Source organism: Haplochromis burtoni, unplaced genomic scaffold (assembly GCF_018398535.1).
Source record: "Haplochromis burtoni strain Fernald_Lab_line unplaced genomic scaffold, NCSU_Asbu1 Contig_554, whole genome shotgun sequence".
Classification (NCBI taxonomy): Eukaryota; Metazoa; Chordata; class Actinopteri; order Cichliformes; family Cichlidae; genus Haplochromis; species Haplochromis burtoni.
The window spans coordinates 269,628-287,582 of NW_024582915.1; the positions used below are offsets into that span (position 1 = coordinate 269,628).

The following is a 17,955-nucleotide window of genomic DNA, read 5'->3' on the forward strand; positions in this document are numbered from 1 at the left end:
TTTATCCAACCTACCACCTACAATTACATTAGATTCAAGAATTCCAGTTACAAATAAATGAAACCTAAAGAGGCAGTGAAAGGTGGAACCTGAAACATTTCAAACTCTACTGCATATCTCCTTGTTTCTGCAGGTCAAGCTTTAATGAGCTTTAGAAAAAGGGTTTAAAAGATCAAAATTATTCAAAAATCAATCACTCAAAGATGGTGGCAGCTTTAAATATATTATCCTTCCTCATTTTTCCATTAAATAGTCAGCAATGAATCAAATGTTAGGATTCAAAAACACCACTGAAAGTTTGTCTGAAATGTGATGTAGACTTGATTGGTTTCAGTTTTTTAGTAACAATTTTAACATTTTAGTAGTACTGAAATAGAATTTTTTTTGTGTTTTATTATCCGTAGGCAGTGCTAGTATCACAATATCAAAAAAGCCAATTTTGCAGGTGAATTTTTATATGAAGTCTACTAGGGATGCACCGATACCGATTCCGGTATCGGGTATCGGCCTCGATACCACATTTTCTAAAGTACTCGTACTCGTTAAAAGTCCCCCGATACTGAGGACCAATAGCACGGTCTGAGATCTGTTTATGTTTGAGCAGCATGTAAGCGGTTAATCCCACGCTGTGTTGCTGTACCCACGCTTATTTACCCACGCTTATTAGCACAGAGGAGCATAGCTGATGCTAAAGCACTGGGGCGGAAAATAGTTGGGCATTTTAAACATTCCACCTTAGCCTACTCCCGCCTCGAGGACATTCAGGGACAGCTCAACCAGCCAATAAAGAGACTGCAGCAGGACGTACAGACGCGCTGGAACAGCACGTATTACATGCTCCAGTCCCTCATTGAGCAAAAGCGAGTGCTGGGCGTGTCCGAGCACGAACTCCCTGACTATCTCACCGCTCACCAATGGGCTCTTATGGAGACGACTGTTGCCATCCTCGCCCCCTTTGAGGAACTAACTAAAAAAGTGAGCAGCTACGACGCACTAGCCTCTGATGTCATCCCAGCTGTGACTGTGCTAGTGAGACTTCTAAACAGAGAAACAGATGAACAAATTTAAAATTAAATTTTGTTTTTTTTATAATTATTTATTCTGTAATATGTTGCATACAACATGCTTTTCATTTTAAATAAATGTTCTTAATTCCAAACTAGTCCCTTGTTTGTTTGTTTTTTGTTAAATTATAGGACTTAATGTTTTTATTAAGTACTCGGTATCGGCGAGTACTGAAATGCAAATACTCGTACTCGTTTCCAAAAAAGTGGCATCCCTAAAGTCTACTTTTTACCAAACTGTAAACAGAGTGCTATTAACAAGCAAATCATTTTTTGATCTTAGCTACATTAATTGAAAAGGGTTTAACAAAAGTATTGCAAAGGTGTTTTTAATATAGATACAACCATTTTTATACACAGACGCATATTCAGATGCTCAAAATTAAATGGAGAATTCACTAAAACAGTTTCATGGCCAGATGTTTCCTTATTATCTCATGGCAAATTAAGCAGATATAAGAACTGGAAATTATTCCAACTGCTGAACTTATATTAGTTATATTTTAAATTGAATGCTCAGCATGAGGTCAAATAGAGTTTGATGCAAATTAAAGAGGCCATTAGGACAGCGTATTGTCCCAGATTTCAACAAGCGATTCAATTCTGATTCATAAAGTCCTGATTCAACTCAATCCCGCGCTGGAAGCAAAACAGCCAAAATAAGAGAACATTTATATCAATTTTTTTCCAAACATGAAACGTTGTTTTACACTTCTTTTACTGCTGGTTCAATGAATTCTGGTTGGAGAGTGACAAAACCTGCAGTTTCAGAATCTGTGAGATGTCCACTTCAGCACCAGACGGTGTGAACAATCGCACTTTGTGTTTACATTTTTGCGGAGTCCATTCACCTGCTCTTTAAGGCAGCTGTTGGAGTACTTTTGTGTACTCTTACCTGAGATTTTGGCATTTCTGGAAAACAACCATTTATATTTAAAAAATGATTTTCACGGTTTAAGAATCTATATCAGATTATTCAAATTAAATTAAATTTGAATTGGGAAATTGATTTTTCTAAATCCTAGAGGCCATCACTGGAATAAACAAACAAACCTACCCTATAAGGTAAAGTCTCCACAGCCAACTCTGTGCAGTGACAACAAGGGCGTAGATTTGGCTTTGGCATTGGTGGAGACGGATGATTCAACCACCGAACCCTGCCCTGTTTCTTATTTTTTCCTTTTTCTCTTTACTTCTTGATAAAAAAAAGGAGAAATATACTTGCCTACATATGCTATTCTACATGCTTTTAAACCATTTAAAATTATAAATCATAGTTTTATATGTGAATTATATAACGTTAAATTACTATTAAACAAATGATTGATATATACAAAAAAACTTGAATTTTACAGTGTTTACTTATGGGATAAAATAAGTTAAATGTCACTGTTATTATTGTCCAAATTCAGAGGCTGCGTCCACCTGAGGACCCGGCCTTTTCGGTCTAAGTGGGCCGGGTCCTCCGAAAGCCGGGTAGACCGGAAATGAGCTACTGTGAAATTGGATATTCTAGCCGTCAGAATCATGTCACCTCTGCCGTCTGCTCCTTGCTGTCTAAAATATAACCGGACACTGGCGTAGATTCTCGACCGTCTCACACTTCTGTTTAATTAGTTTTCTGATTGACATTTATTTAGCTATGTGAAAACCCCGGAGGATTAATAAAATTTTATTTAATCTAATCTTAATAACTTTAATCTCAGCTAAACCGATTTACTCACGAACAAATAAAACACAGAAAAAGGCCAAACAATAACATGTTTAAGTTATTTGAAGTTTACGCAGCTACATTCTCGCCTGAAAATATGTTAAAAGTTTATTTTGCGACCCAGAAAGATTAATAAGAGTAATATTAAAACTAAGTAGCTGCAGTAGTAGTATCCATTGTTGGAAACTGGAATTGGCTGGGCCAATCTGGGATATGGTTTTTCAATTTTGTTGTCCAGGTGGAAAATCGGGAGAAATTGGGGAGAATGGTGGCTCCGGGAGATTTTCAGGATTCTCCCGGAAAAATCGGAAGTGTTGGCATGTATGGCCTAGCATAGCCTGTAACGTTATTATGACGGACACATTTTATGAGTGAGCTTGACTTTAAGTGACTTACAGGTTTCTTTGAAAAATATTTTTTTTAAGATTCAGGTCTTTCCTTTTTGCTGCCATCCTCCTCTCCTCCTTGCAGGTCCTCGCAGCGCAGGCTTGCTGCTGCTAAAACTAAACAGAGCTCCCTGAAAGGCACAGCCAATCACATTGGCCATATTTGTCACATGAGGTAGGACTCCAGTAGAGGACGTAATTTAACTCTTTCTGCACCGCTGGGTGAATGAGACATTGACAGATGTTTTTTTTTTTTTTTTTCCTTCTATCGGGTTTGTTTTTCTTCACTCGAAGAGATCAAATTATTGGTGGTGGGGAGAGTTCAATAATCGCTGGATATTGGTGGGGACATGTCCCTTCCGTCCATGCCAAATCTACGCCCTTGAGTAACAAAAAACAAAAAAAACAAACAAATAGAAATTTTGGGCACTGGGGCCCAGAGGGACTCATGGATGTGGAATTCTTTTCATGGTAAGAAGAACTGATTCAAAATTAATCTAGGGAAGTTATGCCTACCTCAAGAGTGTTCCTATCATTGTCTGAGCAGGGTACCGATCAGTACCCAATAGCGCGGCTTTTCATTTTCTGCTTTCTGTTTTAACTTCAGTGAGACTTGGTGAGACTGCAAAGAATTTTCATCTGAGCATTAAAAATAATCCATATACATAAAATTACTTAGAAACCTCTGAAATGGGATACTGTGCATAAAAATGGATATAATTCCTAAACAGTTAATGTAATGTATTTGTTAAACCCCTTGAATTGAAGGTGACATTCTACACTTTAATCACATCTTGATTGTTTGACTTAAAATCAACTTTGGTGGTGTACCAAGGCAAAATTGCAAAAACTTTGGTACTGTAAATAAAAACAAAGACAAAACAAAACAGAGGAACCAACTGTATGTACGGCTGACAAGGCTCACCCACCTCCACATCAGACACCTTCATACGGGTTCCCTCCTTGCCAACAAATATGTCGTCCACGTCTACGAGGATGTGACGGTCCAAGGACAAACACAGTCTCTTTCCTGTCAAGTAGGCAATAGCATCCACAAACACTAGCTTGTGAAGCCAGTAGTTGAGATTATTTCCAAAAAGAACTCTTTGAATGCCATCGTGGAGCCCCAAGTCTTGGATTACTGTGGCATGAAGGGCCCGCAAAGGGCTGGGTCCAAAATGCGCCAGTGTATCTGAGGTCTTGGTTCTAGCTAGAAGCACTGGTTCATAGGTAGAATGGTTAGACTGGAAAATGGTCCAGTCATCGCCTGGTAAGGAGCCCTGCTCCATCTGATTAGGCTTGGTGATGTAGAGTAGAGGAGCAGCGGGGTTGATGCGGTAGTCCCTGAGTCCCAAGTGCGAGTGTAGATAGAGAGGAAAGCCTTTGAGCTGTGCACTGAAAGGCGAGTTTTCATTCGCTTTGAAAAAGCCAATGACACCTACTCCATACTCAGCACAATACTTGTCCAGCAAGTCACGGTTCCACGAATCAAGATTGACATATTTCAAGACATTTTCATAGATGATCAAAGTATAGCGTCCACGGTTACGTTCTGTCAATGTGGGCATGTCACCTTTACCAGGAGCAATCTCTGTCCGGTAGTGAAAGCGACTTGACTCCAATATGGCTACAATCTCCTGGCCCAGTTGGGAATAGATGCTCTCTACAAACACCAGAACCACAGGCTCCGTCTTTAAATTATCCTTAACATGGTGTAGTTGTCCCTGGCGCGGAGGAAGAAAAAGTGGTGCCCTCTGGCCACCTGGCCCTCCTTCTGCATCGCCCGTACTTACTCCTAGTGAAATCCCACCACCACCGCCACAATCACTAAAAGGTAAAGGAGGGGCCTCCTTGATTTTTGGGCTGTTGGAGACATAGTAAGCTAAAAAGGCCATGGACAGCAAGCAGAAGATGATGAGCGCCAGGATGAGGCGATGGAGCTCTAGCTGGCGGACACCTCGCATTAGCTTCCAAACACCCAACCCTGAACCCACCATGGTGTTTGGAGGGTAAAGGCAGGACTGGACAGCAAGAGGCAGTAATGATTAAGGAAGGACAGCAGATAAGGGAAGTAGGAGCAAGAGGAGAGGGGAGTGGAAGAGGAAGATCGAGCAGTAGATACTGGCACCGGGATGTGCTGAAGAATAGCCATTTACACTACGTCACCATGGCCAACATCATCCATTACCTCTTCTGTCCTTATGGCTCAGCAGTGTCAAAAAAACAAACAAACAAAAAACTCTGCAACTTCCTTTCTCTAATTTGAAAGGTACCAATACAGGGTCTGAAGAGTAAGAAATGTAAGATGGGTCAATAAAAATGAACACCAACACCAGTGGTCTCTGGCTGAGAACTGGTCGGGGTCTTCAATGCCACACCAAAAGTTCAATCTCAAGTTCCTGCTGGTTGGTCAGCAGTTCTTAAAGAGTTTAAGCAGATATTGCACAATGCGAGTGTCTCTCCTTTTGCAGATGCCTGACAAGTCCGTCAGCCATGGAAGCATCAATGCTTGTAGAATGTATTTTGGGGCCGACCCTCCTTGGGACACATTGTCTGTACATTGCCGAAAGACACCTGGAAAATGGGGAGAGACAAGTGGGAGGGTGAGAAAAAGGCAGTGAAAATTACAACAAAGGGTAAGAGGGGGAAAAATGATTCAATAGACATCAGCTGTTAGTTCTTAGAGCCAGTCTCAAAAATTCCATTTTTTCCTGTAGCCACAATTACGATATTAAACAGAAGAAAGTACTACTCTACACACACCATGGACAAAGCAAAATCAACTACACATTTTATAGCTTGTGTTCCTCCCCCTCCATTCCCCTAGAATTTACAAAGTACAAAGAAAGTAAATTGTCAATACTTAGCTATGTGCCACTTCTGCATCACTTTAACATCTGTTTCATTGCTACACTAAAATAAAAATTACTTGGTTTAGACGAGAGTTTTAGTGATAGTGAGAGTTTAAGTATAGGAACTCTGGTATTTACTAGGGGTGGGCGATATAAACGATATACGATAGAAACGATATAAATTTGGCCAACGATAGAGATTTTGACTATACCGCTCTATCGCGATAGCGCATGTTGATGATGTCATCAAGCTGCGCCTGTTTTGGTCGAAAGCATCGCAGCGGCTACAACCATTATCATCTGCAAATTATGGCGGGCGACAGTCACAGCAAAGACATGAAGCACTCTTGAAATATGGGGAAAGCCAAAAACTGCACTTCCTCCACTTCCGTAACATTGATTCATTAATGTTGAATTCTCTCACAGCTGCTCTATTCCCATGTTGTTGCAGTATATTAATGACTAACCTCGTATTGTGGATGAATGATCTCAGTTGTTCTCCTGACTGAAGTTTGGCCTGTGTATAGCATCCTGCCATGCGATTGCATTTGTCCCTGACCACCAGAATCCCTCACGTTAACTTTTATCGAGTGGAAAAAAGTTGGCGTTCATCCTCCAGCTTCACTGTGCTAATGTTATGCTAACATAGCTGTGTCGCTAGCAATCACGTAGCACAACATTATATACCAGGTAGTCCAACTTCAGGAACCCCGCAAACGCCACTGCTGTTTAGTTTTCTGTCTTCATTTATGTTGGAAGTGGTAGCAGAGCTGTACGTTTGAATTAGTTTCAAAAATCTCTGTCAGAACATGGTATGAAATGTTTAGGTGGAAACTAGCGAGCTAACTTCCTGTTAACTTCTAACTCCGTTAAATGTAATAAATTCTGTTTTCATGGATGCCTGGATGTTAAACTTAATTGTTACACCCGATAAAGCAGCAACGCTGATGATTTTATTAAAGATAAAAACGGTCTAAATTCTTTCAACTCTCAGTGTTCGTTTGACTTTGGGACCTGAAGAGGACGGAGTTTTGGACCCAGATTACTCCGCAAAGCTCCTCACTACAGCAGCCGTAATGCTCTGACAATCCATCAAGCAGTGCGGCTTACCAAAGTTGTACTAAAACATTTTTTAGCAGATTTCTGCACGCCAAAATCAGTTCGAGGTCAGTAAGCACAACCAGAATTCATACACAAGGCACTCTCGATTTTTGAGAAAATTAAAGTATTTTAAGTGTGCCTTATAGTGCGGAAAATACATTTATCAGAAGAAAAGAATATATTGCGATATATATATATATCATTACCGCACATGCTTCAAATTATACCGTGATATGGATTTTAGGCCATATCGCCCAGCCCTAGTAGTTACAACTAACTTTTAGGTTTATGTAAGTATGTCTGTGAAGGTTCTCGGTCATAGTAATCTAAGGAAATTGGAAAGAAAAGCTTTTTAAAAAATGTTTTTTAATTAATTAATTAATTTTTTAGGGCTGACACTTTTTTTTTGTCTTCCCTTTGCCAGGGTCGCAGCGTTTTCTTGGGAGAAATGTTTCGGCACTCATCCAAGGAACTAGGTACTTCAGTCACTGTGCAAATGTACCGTTTATAAGGTTGGGGAAACCTGCAGACAGCTGAGTCTGATGAGTGACAAAACATTTCTCCACTGAAAATGCTACTCTAGATCAACACAATCCCCTTTTTGGTCATGCTGAGATATGCCAATTTTGAGGCAACATCTCTATAGCAATCACTTTGCTGGTCCAAAAATACCATCCATCCACTCTCCTTTTCAGGGTTGCTGGAGCCTATCCCAGCTGTCACAGGGCGAAAGGAGGGGTACATCCTGGACAGGTTGTTGGTCTGTTGCAGGGCTAACACATTCACTCACACCTATGGGCAATTTAGATTTTTCAATTAACCTATCCCCACTAACTGCATGTCTTTGGACTGTGGGAGAAAGCTGGAGAACCCACGCAAACACGGGTAGAACATGCACAGAAAGACCTCGGCCTGATGGTGGAATTTAACTCAGGACCTTCTTGCTGTGTGGCAACAGTGCTAACCACTGTGCCACCGTGCTGCCTGTTATCGTTGATATTTTAAATTAAATAATTTAGACTACAGAAATGAGAACAAATGAACTAAAGTTGAATAAGGAATAAAATGTACTGACATTACTTGAACAGCTTTCCATCCACAGGTGCAAGTCCTTCAGCTCAACATTGGTGCCACCATCTGAAAAAGGAAAGATGAGATAGGAGTGATTAAGATAGTGAGCATAGTAGTAGTAGGCGACCGTGGCTCAGGGGGTTGGGAAGCGTATCTGTAACCGGAAGGTGACCGGTTTGATCCCCGGGCTCTCTGTCCTGGTCGTTGTGTCCTTGGGCAAGACACTTTACCTACCGCCTACTGGTGTTGGCCAGAGGGGCCGATGGCGCGATATGGCAGCCTCGCTTCTGTCAGTCTGCCCCAGGGCAGCTGTGGCTACAACTGTAGCTGCCTCCACGAGTGAGTGAATGAATAGTGGTATTGAAAAGCGCTTTATAAATCCAATCCATTATTATTACAGAAAAAAAATACAGAAAATTCAAGTTATTAGGCGAAACCCTAATAATTTTGATCGTGACCTTTCTTCTGGTATCAAAAGTAGTCTCCTTGTACAGGTGGCTGCCATCATACCTGTTGCTTGTGTAGCTTTTCTTATTACACTTTTATTCTCCAGTCAACTCTCCTTTAAATGCTACAATACAACACTCTGAACAGTCAGCCTTTTAAAGCAGTTAAGTTCAGACTGTTGCTTGCATCGGAAGTCAAAAACCTCCAAGCTCCATTGTAATCTTTCAGGCAGAGGAGTGACTTTCCATTGTGAGCTTAAACATGTGTGAATCATGCCATCAGATGATATTTAAATTTGACCAATCACTACCCTACCCTGCCCATTCTGAGAATAAGAAAAAGTTAGGGGTGGGGTTGGACTTTATTCGTACAGAAAGGCAAAATGAAATAATGTCATACTCTAAGATACTGGATTTCTTATGTTCATGATCTATAAGCAATAACCATCAAAATTAAAACAAAGACTCTAAGTAGTTCACATAATATACAAGCCTTTAATTAAATCACATAAAAATGTAATGATATTCAAATTTTTGTGACACACCATTTATTCATTCATGAGCTCCTGTTGAGGAGGTACAGGGAGCCACACTGCACACCTTAAAATATTGTCAGATATAAACTGGTCTGTGGCACAAAAAAGGTGGGGACTGCTGGTTTATAGGTCCTATCCACTGAAGATCAAAAATGCAAGGAAATGCATTTTCAGACAGTCAAAAGACACTAGACAACTGAATGTTAAACAGTTCTCACAGCCAGATGACAAATAAAGCAAATAAAAGATCTGCAGTGGATTGCAAGTTTTAAGCTTGAACAGCTTTCCACTGAAGCTCTCATTAAAAGATCCCTAAGTGATTGCCATGCAAGTGAAGAAATCTGACATTAACCCAAATAACCCTCCGTCTCAGATAGGTTCATTTAGAAGTGATGTGGTGCATGAATGCACTGGCTAGATCAGGGGTGGGCAATCTCAGTCCACGAGGGCCAGTGTCCCTGCAGGTTTTAGATGCGTCCTCGAACCAACGCAGCTGATTTAAATGGCTAAATTAGCTCCTCAACGCGTCCTGAAGTTCTCCAGAGGCCTGGTAATGAACTAATCATGTAATTCAGGTGTGTTGACCCAGGGTGAGATCTAAAACCTGCAGGGACACCGGCCCTCGTGGACTGAGATTGCCCACCCCTGGACTAGATCATCAATGCCAAAAGGTCTGAAGGAGCACAGAAAACTACTAAAGGGGATGATTGCAGAATCATTTCCACTGTTAAGAAAAAACTCTTTACAACATTATGGAAGTAGGAATATTTTTGTCAAATGAAGGGGATTACATTGGCTTTGCCACAGACCAAACCACAAATAACATTTAGAAACAGAAAGACCAAATAAGACTTCATCACAACATGTCTGAGAGAGCCTGCACAACTCTGGGAAATAAAAAGCAGAAAAATAGGATAAATCTGCAAAACAGTGTTAAAAATATATAGAGGGAAGATAAGGAACAAGTAATGCATAGGTAATGACCTCAACCATAACCCCACGAGTACATCATCACCTGCGAATGTTATGCCATAGTGTATGTGTCTGCCAGTGGAACCAGGCCATGACATGACTGCTAGCAGAAGTATCAGGATGCATTAGCCCCTTTTCCATTTGTACCTCCTTGGATTGACTCGGCACGGTTCACCACAGTTTTCAGGATTTTCCATCAGGTCGTAGTACCTGGTACTTTTTTTTAGTACCTGCTCGGCTGGGGTTTCAAGTGACTAAAACAGGTACTAAAATGTGACGTCGTCAGACTGCATGGCATTGATTGGGTGGTTAGTAGTGTCCCTGATTAGTCATGACTGTCTCAGCTCAAGAAAATCATAACCGCCATTTTTTAAAACTCAGCAACAAAGGGAATGGCTACAAAAAACAACAACGCCGTGACCCCCCCGAGTGTGACGAAAAGCTACAGACAGAGCAGCAGGTCGCTTCAACATCCACCTTTGTTCTAGTGTTTTGTAGCATATTAATTACGTTGTGGGATGCGCAGACACGTTGCTATGATGACAAGCACACAAACAAGGTAATATTAATGTATACTTTATTGATCCCCGTGGGGAAATTCCTCTCTGCATTTAATCCATTCACTCAGTGAAGCAGTGGGCAGCCATTGGGCGCCCAAGGAGCAGTGTGTAGGGAACCCCCAACCTTCCGATCATGGGGCCACCACTCTACGTACTGCACTATCCCTGCCCCAAGGTTTGTCCTGCCCCAGCAAACAAGGTACTACTGGGTCGTAATGGCAAACCAGTTGGTCTGAGTCGGGTCCTGTCGACCCAAGTAGGTACTAATAGAAAAAGGGCTACTGTGGCGTGTAGGGGCTATACTTTGATCAGATTCAGCCAAAAGCTATAAAACTGCAAATAGATTGTGATGCAACGAATACTACAAAAAGAACCCAAGAGATTCTCCAGGCAACTAAGAGGACCCTGAGTATTTTTCAAAGACCAAGGCTGTCTCAGCCCAAATAGAGAATGCTTTAGTTAGTGAAGACAAAACTGAAGACAGAGACACACACAAACAAACAGCAACTGAAGGTGGCAGCATGGCAGCAGTAAAGTCCTCCAGAGCATCTCAAAGGCAGAAACGCACCATGCCTGCTCTTCTAGTTTCAAATTAACAAAATGAACAAGTCAAAGCAATTTGTTTTTCACTTCGATTTACGGAGTGCCTTCGGGTGTCTTTGAATTCAGCCATGTCCAGCTGATTAGTTTTATTTCCATCAAACCACATGGAAGCTTTTCATTCCTAATACATTACCCAGTCCATATCAGTAAAGAGATCCAACATATTTTTCCCCATAGAGATCGGATGTTTTTTCAAAGTGTTCCTATTATTTTTTTCAACAGTGTATTTCTGATTACTTTTGTGCTTCTGAATATCGAGTCTGTGTAAAAAAAATGGCTGCAATTCTTAAACAGTTAATGCATTACTTTTGTTAAATCCTTTGAATTTAAGCTCAAGGTTTGGATTTACCACATCTTCATCGTTAGATTTGAAATCCATTATGGTGGTGTAGAGAAGCAAAGCTTAAAAATTTGTCACTGTGTAACTATATATATATAAACAATATATACTGTATTAAGATGGTACTAAAATGGTGATGGTCTGGAGTGGAGATGACAACGATAAAGTAGTCTGATCAACCCTTTCTCAGGCCGCGTTCTAGATCATTTAATTTGATATTAAATCATATGTATTTGTAAAGTGGAGTCGGCGAAAGGGGTTCAAAGAGCGCAGAGTCTGCAATGCTACGGCTATTAGTGTAATCCGAACAGCTCGGGTTATTTGACAACGACCAAAACGTCCAACCTGGTGTCGACAGCACCTCTGTCGCTGTGCAACATCTGGTCTACTTCACGTTACACTAGTGAAAATATGGGACTTGGCAGTAAACCAGACACAAGGGTGATTTCTCAGTGCACATACCTGTCGGACTCACCACACTATATTACATGAAGGAGGACATCTGAAAAGCAGCACGGCAGTAAACTAACTCTTTAGCCTGCTGAGTGCATGCGCAAAGCTCGCTAACGTTAGCTTAGCTAAGAACAGCGTTCAGTGTGTCTGGGTAAACGTCTAACCTATAAAACCGTGGCCTGACCATGGCTTCCTGGTGGTTTTATCTCATTGTAGTGCAGGTATATCCTTGAGTTGTCCAGCCGCTAACAAGGATTCCCAGTACAAACACCAGTCCCCTAACTACGGGTATGACTTGTACCCACAGCTAGCTGCTTTGGCTATTAGAGCTACTCAAAATCCTGCAGAATCCTGCAGACAACCGGGCTTCAGCCCCTAGGCCTTAGCATAAAATCTGTCTGTGACGCTCACCTGTATTCATTGTCCACACACAGTGATCCGTCCATGGCGGAGAAGCACAACAAGCTTCAGTATTTACAGTGAGAAAGTGAACTTCGTTTCGTCGGTGCTCAGGTAGCCATCTTGGTTCTGCCGGGGCCTGGAGTCAACCAAATCCGTCACACAGGGGGAGGGTTTACAATCTGAAGGCCCGCGTTATTAATCCAAGAGTTGTTTTCGTAGACTGAAGACCAAATAAAGAGAACCGTTTTCCTGTCAATTCGGGAAATATCGAATGAGTGGACACACTTTTATTTTGAATAACTGAAGCTACAAAGGTTACATAGATTTGTTTTTGTTTCTGGTGTGTAGCACAGTGAAGTTCCCTGATGTGACCCGCGAGCAGAAACCAAACACTAACATAACGAGTTTGTTACAAGAATATTGTCGTTTTACTTACTTACTTACACTAAAACACCTCAGTAACGATTAACTATCTGATAATATACATGCTGAACCCTTTGTTTTGCTGTAATCATCATCACATTATCTAATTTGTTCACCCACAGTTTGATTGAGATTCGATTCAGAATACTTTATGGATCCCCATAGGTAGGGTGACCATATTTTGATTTCCAAAAAAGAGGACACTTGGCCCAGTCATGAAGAATTTTAATAATACTGTTTTTAAAAAAATTTTTTTAACATATTTAAAAGATGCCTTCTCTGTGCGGTTAATGAATGGTGAAATAAAAAATGTCATATAGGCTTTTGCAAGTCAATAAGTGCAAAAAACAAAACAAAAACAAACTTAAAAACCTCTGGAATTAAATAATGTTACAGAAATAATGGCTCATCTGTATAAGAAAAATTACCAGTGAGGTATTGTGCAATGGTTTCTGATTTCTCAAGTAATTTTGTTTGCACGCCACCATTCCATTTTCTCTGTTCGGTGGTTACTGAAGTCTGAGAAATGCCACAGTGCTGGATTTCATTAGCTTCAAGACTGACAACAGCTTCAGTCTTGGTGCGGGCACTGCTGAACTTTTTAGCTGTGTTAAAGTCTGGAAATGCTTTTTTTTTTTTTTTTTTTTTTTTTAGCAACACACTAGTGCAATCCATGCATCTGTAGCTATTGTGATGCTTAGAACCTATAATGAATGTAAAGGTTAAGAAACTGAGTCAAAGTGTTCTTGGTCATCAATCTTGAAGTTGCTTCGAAAATATTTTTATTATTTTTATTCCATATATTTTCATACATGCTACAGTTGTGTTGGGGGTGGGTGGGTGGGTGGGGGCTGGAGCATATCCCAGCTGTCTTAGGGGGAGAGGCAGGGTACACCCTGGACAGGCCACCAGTCTGTCACAGGGCTAACACAGACAGAGACAGCCATTTGCACTCACATTGACACCTATAGGCAATTTAGTGTTTCCAATTAACCTATCCCCACTAGCCTACACTTATTGCAGCATAACTAAGAGAGGAATCACGGTCACCTGGTCCAGCCCTAACTATACGCTTTAGCAAAAAGGAAAGTTTGAAGCCTAATCTTGAAAGTAGAGATAGTGTCTGTCTCCTGAATCCAAACTGGAAGCTGGTTCCACAGAAGAGGGGCCTGAAAACTGAAAAATTCTACTTTTAAATACTCTAGGAACAACAAGTAGGCCTGCAGAGCGAGAGCGAAGTGCTCTAATAGGGTGATATGGTACTACAAGGTCATTAAGATAAGATGGGGCCTGATTATTTAAGACCTTGTATGTGAGGAGCAGGATTTTGAATTCTGGATTTAACAGGAAGCCAAAACAGGAGAAATCTGCTCTCTCTTTCTAGTCCCTGTCAGGACTCTTGCTGCAGCATTTTGGATCAGCTGAAGGCTTTTCAGGGAGTTTTTTGGACATCCTGATAATAATGAATTACAGTCGTCCAGCCTGGAAGTAATAAATCCATGAACTAGTTTTTCAGCGTCACTCTGAGACAGGATATTTCTAACTTTACAGATGTTGCACAAATGGAAGAACGCAGTCTTACATATTTGTTTAATATGTGCGTTGAAGGACATGTCCTGGTCAGAAATGACTCCAAGGTTCCTCACAGCGTTACTGGAGGCCAAGGTAATGCCATCCAGAGTAAGAATCTGCTTAGATACCATATTTCTAAGCTTTTCAGGGCCGAGTACAATAACCTCAGTTTGATCTGAATTAAGAAGCAGAAAGTTAGCGGCCATCCAGGTCTTTATGTCTTTAAGACATTCCTGCAGTTTAACTCATTGGTGTGTGTTATCTGGCTTCATAGACAGATAGAGCTGGGTGTCATCAGCATAGCAGTGTAAATGTATGCTATGTCTTCTAATGATGCTGCCTAAGGGAAGCATGTATAATGTAAACAGAATTGGTCCTAGCACTGAACCCTGTGGAACTCCATAATTAACCTCAGTGTGTGAAGAGGACTCTCCATTTACATGCACAAACTGGAGTCTATTAGATAGATATGATACAAACCACTGCAGTGCAGTACCTGTAATACCTACAGCATGTTCTTGTCACGGTCTGGGTCATTTTGACCCAGCATATTCTGTTTCTCATATTTTGGTGTTTTTCTGTATTATGATTTATGCTCTGATTCATTAGTTGTGCTGTTTTTGATTATTATTATTCCTTCAGTCTGTCTCTCAAGTCTGTCTTTGTAAATTGTTTCTTGTTTTCTAATTACTTTGAAGGTCCATGTCATATGTTAGTGTATTCAGTTTTACTTCCCCTGTCTCGTTAGCCCTAATTTCTCCCAGCAGTGTCTCCCTCCTTTTTCCCATTCCCTGATTACTCCCCTGTGTTTTTAAGCCCTGTGTTTTCCTTTGCTCTTTGTTGTGTTGTACTTTCTACATGCTGTGTGTTTGTCATGTTCTAGTGTTTCTGTTCCAAGTTTTGTTCTGAGGTGGCTGTAGCTCAGGAGGTAGAGCAGGTCGCCTAGTGATGGGCAGATGAAGTTTCATGAAGCACTGAAGCTTTTCATCCAGTTGGTTCACCCCAGCGCAAAGCATCTTGAAACTTCATTTGCTTTAGTAGGACATCTACTGGACGTAAAAATATTAGTTGGCATGGATTTGAAGAGTGTGACCTTTTGCACACAGCCTGTAAATGTCAACAACAAAAGGAGTGTGTAAAACATGTATATTGTAGTGATGGCAGTATACTGTGTATATTTATACCAGCAGTATGGAAAATGATTATTTGGAAATGCGTAAAATGGAAACGATCATTTACTGTGAGGTGAGGAGTGGTTGGGGTGTGGACAGTGATTAGTGTTTAGGGGACACATCATTGGTTTTTGTTTAAAAACAACACTTTCTCCACTGTGGCAGGTCATAGGCCATTTCTTGTTTTGGACAATATTTCCCCTGCTTTTGAAAACACTCACTCACAGGGCACAGATGAGGCAGGGGTACACAGGTATGTCAGTGCTAACTTATATAAGTGAGGATAGACATATTTTTGTCTCTCCCAGTATTTAAGGGGGTCCTCCAGCCTTCCAATATTTGGCTCCGTTGGACCTCAATATTCGCATCTGCTGTCACATTTTGTCTGTGTCTGCCTGACACTCTCATCCAGGCGACGCCACAGGTTGTTACCTAAACAATAAGGAGAGTTTTATGTGATACTAACAATTCAATTTTCAATTCAATGTTATTTATATAGCACCAAATCACAACAACAGTCGCCTCAAGGCGCTTTATATTTTACAGTAGATCGTACAATAATAGATACAGACCCAACAAACAGTTTATATAAATGCAACTCAAATGCAATAACAATAGTACCGTGGGAAACAGCCTCAAAAGTTTGTGATGTTGATGGCTGTGGTGGTGGTGTGGAGGAAGAGGAGGTGGTGGAGGCCCTCATTACGGAAGCACATTCTGCTTTCAGTCTTTTTCTGCTTCGCTAGCTCTTGCAGTACTGAGAAACCAGAGTTTTCTGAACCTTGGGTCCAGCAGTGTCGCAAGGAACATAATGCTCATGGTTTGTATTTTATCCAGCTTCTCTCTCAATAGCATCCTCAGCTTCTGAGCCAATGGATGGTGATTTTTCCATTTGTTCATTGAGGCAATGACCCAACATAGTGAGCAAAGGTATGACCTTTGACCCAGACACCCTTTTTTCCTGAGAGAGCTCAGTGGTTGCATCGTTAAATGGTGCTAGGACAACCAGAAACTCTGAAATTATACCAAATTTCTCAGATGAAACAGGTGGGATGTTGAATAGTGATAGTTATAGTATATAATAGCAGTAAATAATATAATATAATAGTGATAGTGAATAGTTATCAGCTATTTTGAAACAAAAAAAAAGACACTTTTTATCCATAACAGCAAATGGACTGTACAACAGAAAATGCAAATGCTATTTATGGTCTCCTCACAACAATGATAAGAAAAATAAACTGGGCCAATATGGCATGTTTGTTAATACACATGTTAATAATAATAACAATGGATTGGATTTATATAGCGCTTTTCAAGGCACCCAAAGCGCTTTACAATGCCATTATTCATTCACTCTCACACACAGAGAGCCCGGGGATCGAATCGGCAACCTTCCGGTTACAGATACGCTTCCCAACCCCCTGAGCCACGGTCTCCAGGTCTCCGAGTGTCCAGCATTCAGAGGCTACCTGAGGACACTCTTCACGTGAGAGAAAATCTGCTCACACAGATATTAGAGACAAATACTGTCAATAAGGCCTCTGCAATGTTCTGAAGACAGTTAAACTTGTCAGGTAGTGATGTCCAGCAGGTGAAAATGCAGCTCCATGAACACGCACAGCTGTGGGTTCCAGCTGCTTCGATGTCGCATTAACTGGCATTAACTCAGCCAGTTAATGCGAGACAAATCCAGCTGTTCATTAAAGAATTCTGGTTTGATCAGAAAGTAAAACATTGGTCCAAACACCTGAAAGTCCCAAAAATGCATTGTGAATTCTGTCTCGAGTCTACGGATGTATCCGTGTATTTCCGTGGTGCTGATGCTGCGCTGAGCGGAAAGCTCCTGAAGCTTTTGAAGTGTCGGAATGTGGAAAGCTAACAACGTCCCTCTCACCCTGCTCAAATTAATGCACTGCGTGTGGTGTCCAGGGCTGGACTGGGACAAAAAATCAGCCCGGGCATTTTGACGAGAGACCGGCCCCCCAGGTATTAAAGCCATAAAGCCTTTGAATGAAAACAAACGCTGTTGTGACAGTGATGTCTTTTTGGTATATGTATGATTTCTATACATTTTACGTCAGATAAAAACTTTGGTTGTAAGATTCAGATAATTATTTAATAAAAACGAGACATTTGAAATGAGAATAAGAAAGTATTTCTTTGTGCCCCCCTCTCCCTGTTAATGCTCTACCCGCCCCTGCACAGTTACCAGCTGTCAGCTACTTAGAAAAGGATCCTGGTGTTATTTGTCTCTCAGAAACAGTTCATAACTTCCCTTCAACTCATTC

At 41.0% G+C, this 17,955-nt stretch overlaps 1 protein-coding gene across 1 annotated transcript in view; it reads right to left on the reverse strand.

The window, feature by feature from the left end:
- Nucleotides 1–12,657, reverse strand: part of LOC102302621 (bifunctional heparan sulfate N-deacetylase/N-sulfotransferase 2) — a 33,338-nt gene extending 20,681 nt beyond the window's left edge. The window contains exons 1-3 of the mRNA XM_005947811.2: nucleotides 12,507–12,657; nucleotides 8,190–8,251; nucleotides 4,091–5,735 (exon numbers count right to left, since the gene is read on the reverse strand). Of these exons, the coding sequence (XP_005947873.1) occupies nucleotides 4,091–5,158 (1,068 nt within the window). The 5' untranslated portion in view covers nucleotides 5,159–5,735; nucleotides 8,190–8,251; nucleotides 12,507–12,657. The remainder of the gene's footprint in view (nucleotides 1–4,090; nucleotides 5,736–8,189; nucleotides 8,252–12,506) is intronic.
- Between the last annotated feature and the right edge of the window lie 5,298 nt (nucleotides 12,658–17,955).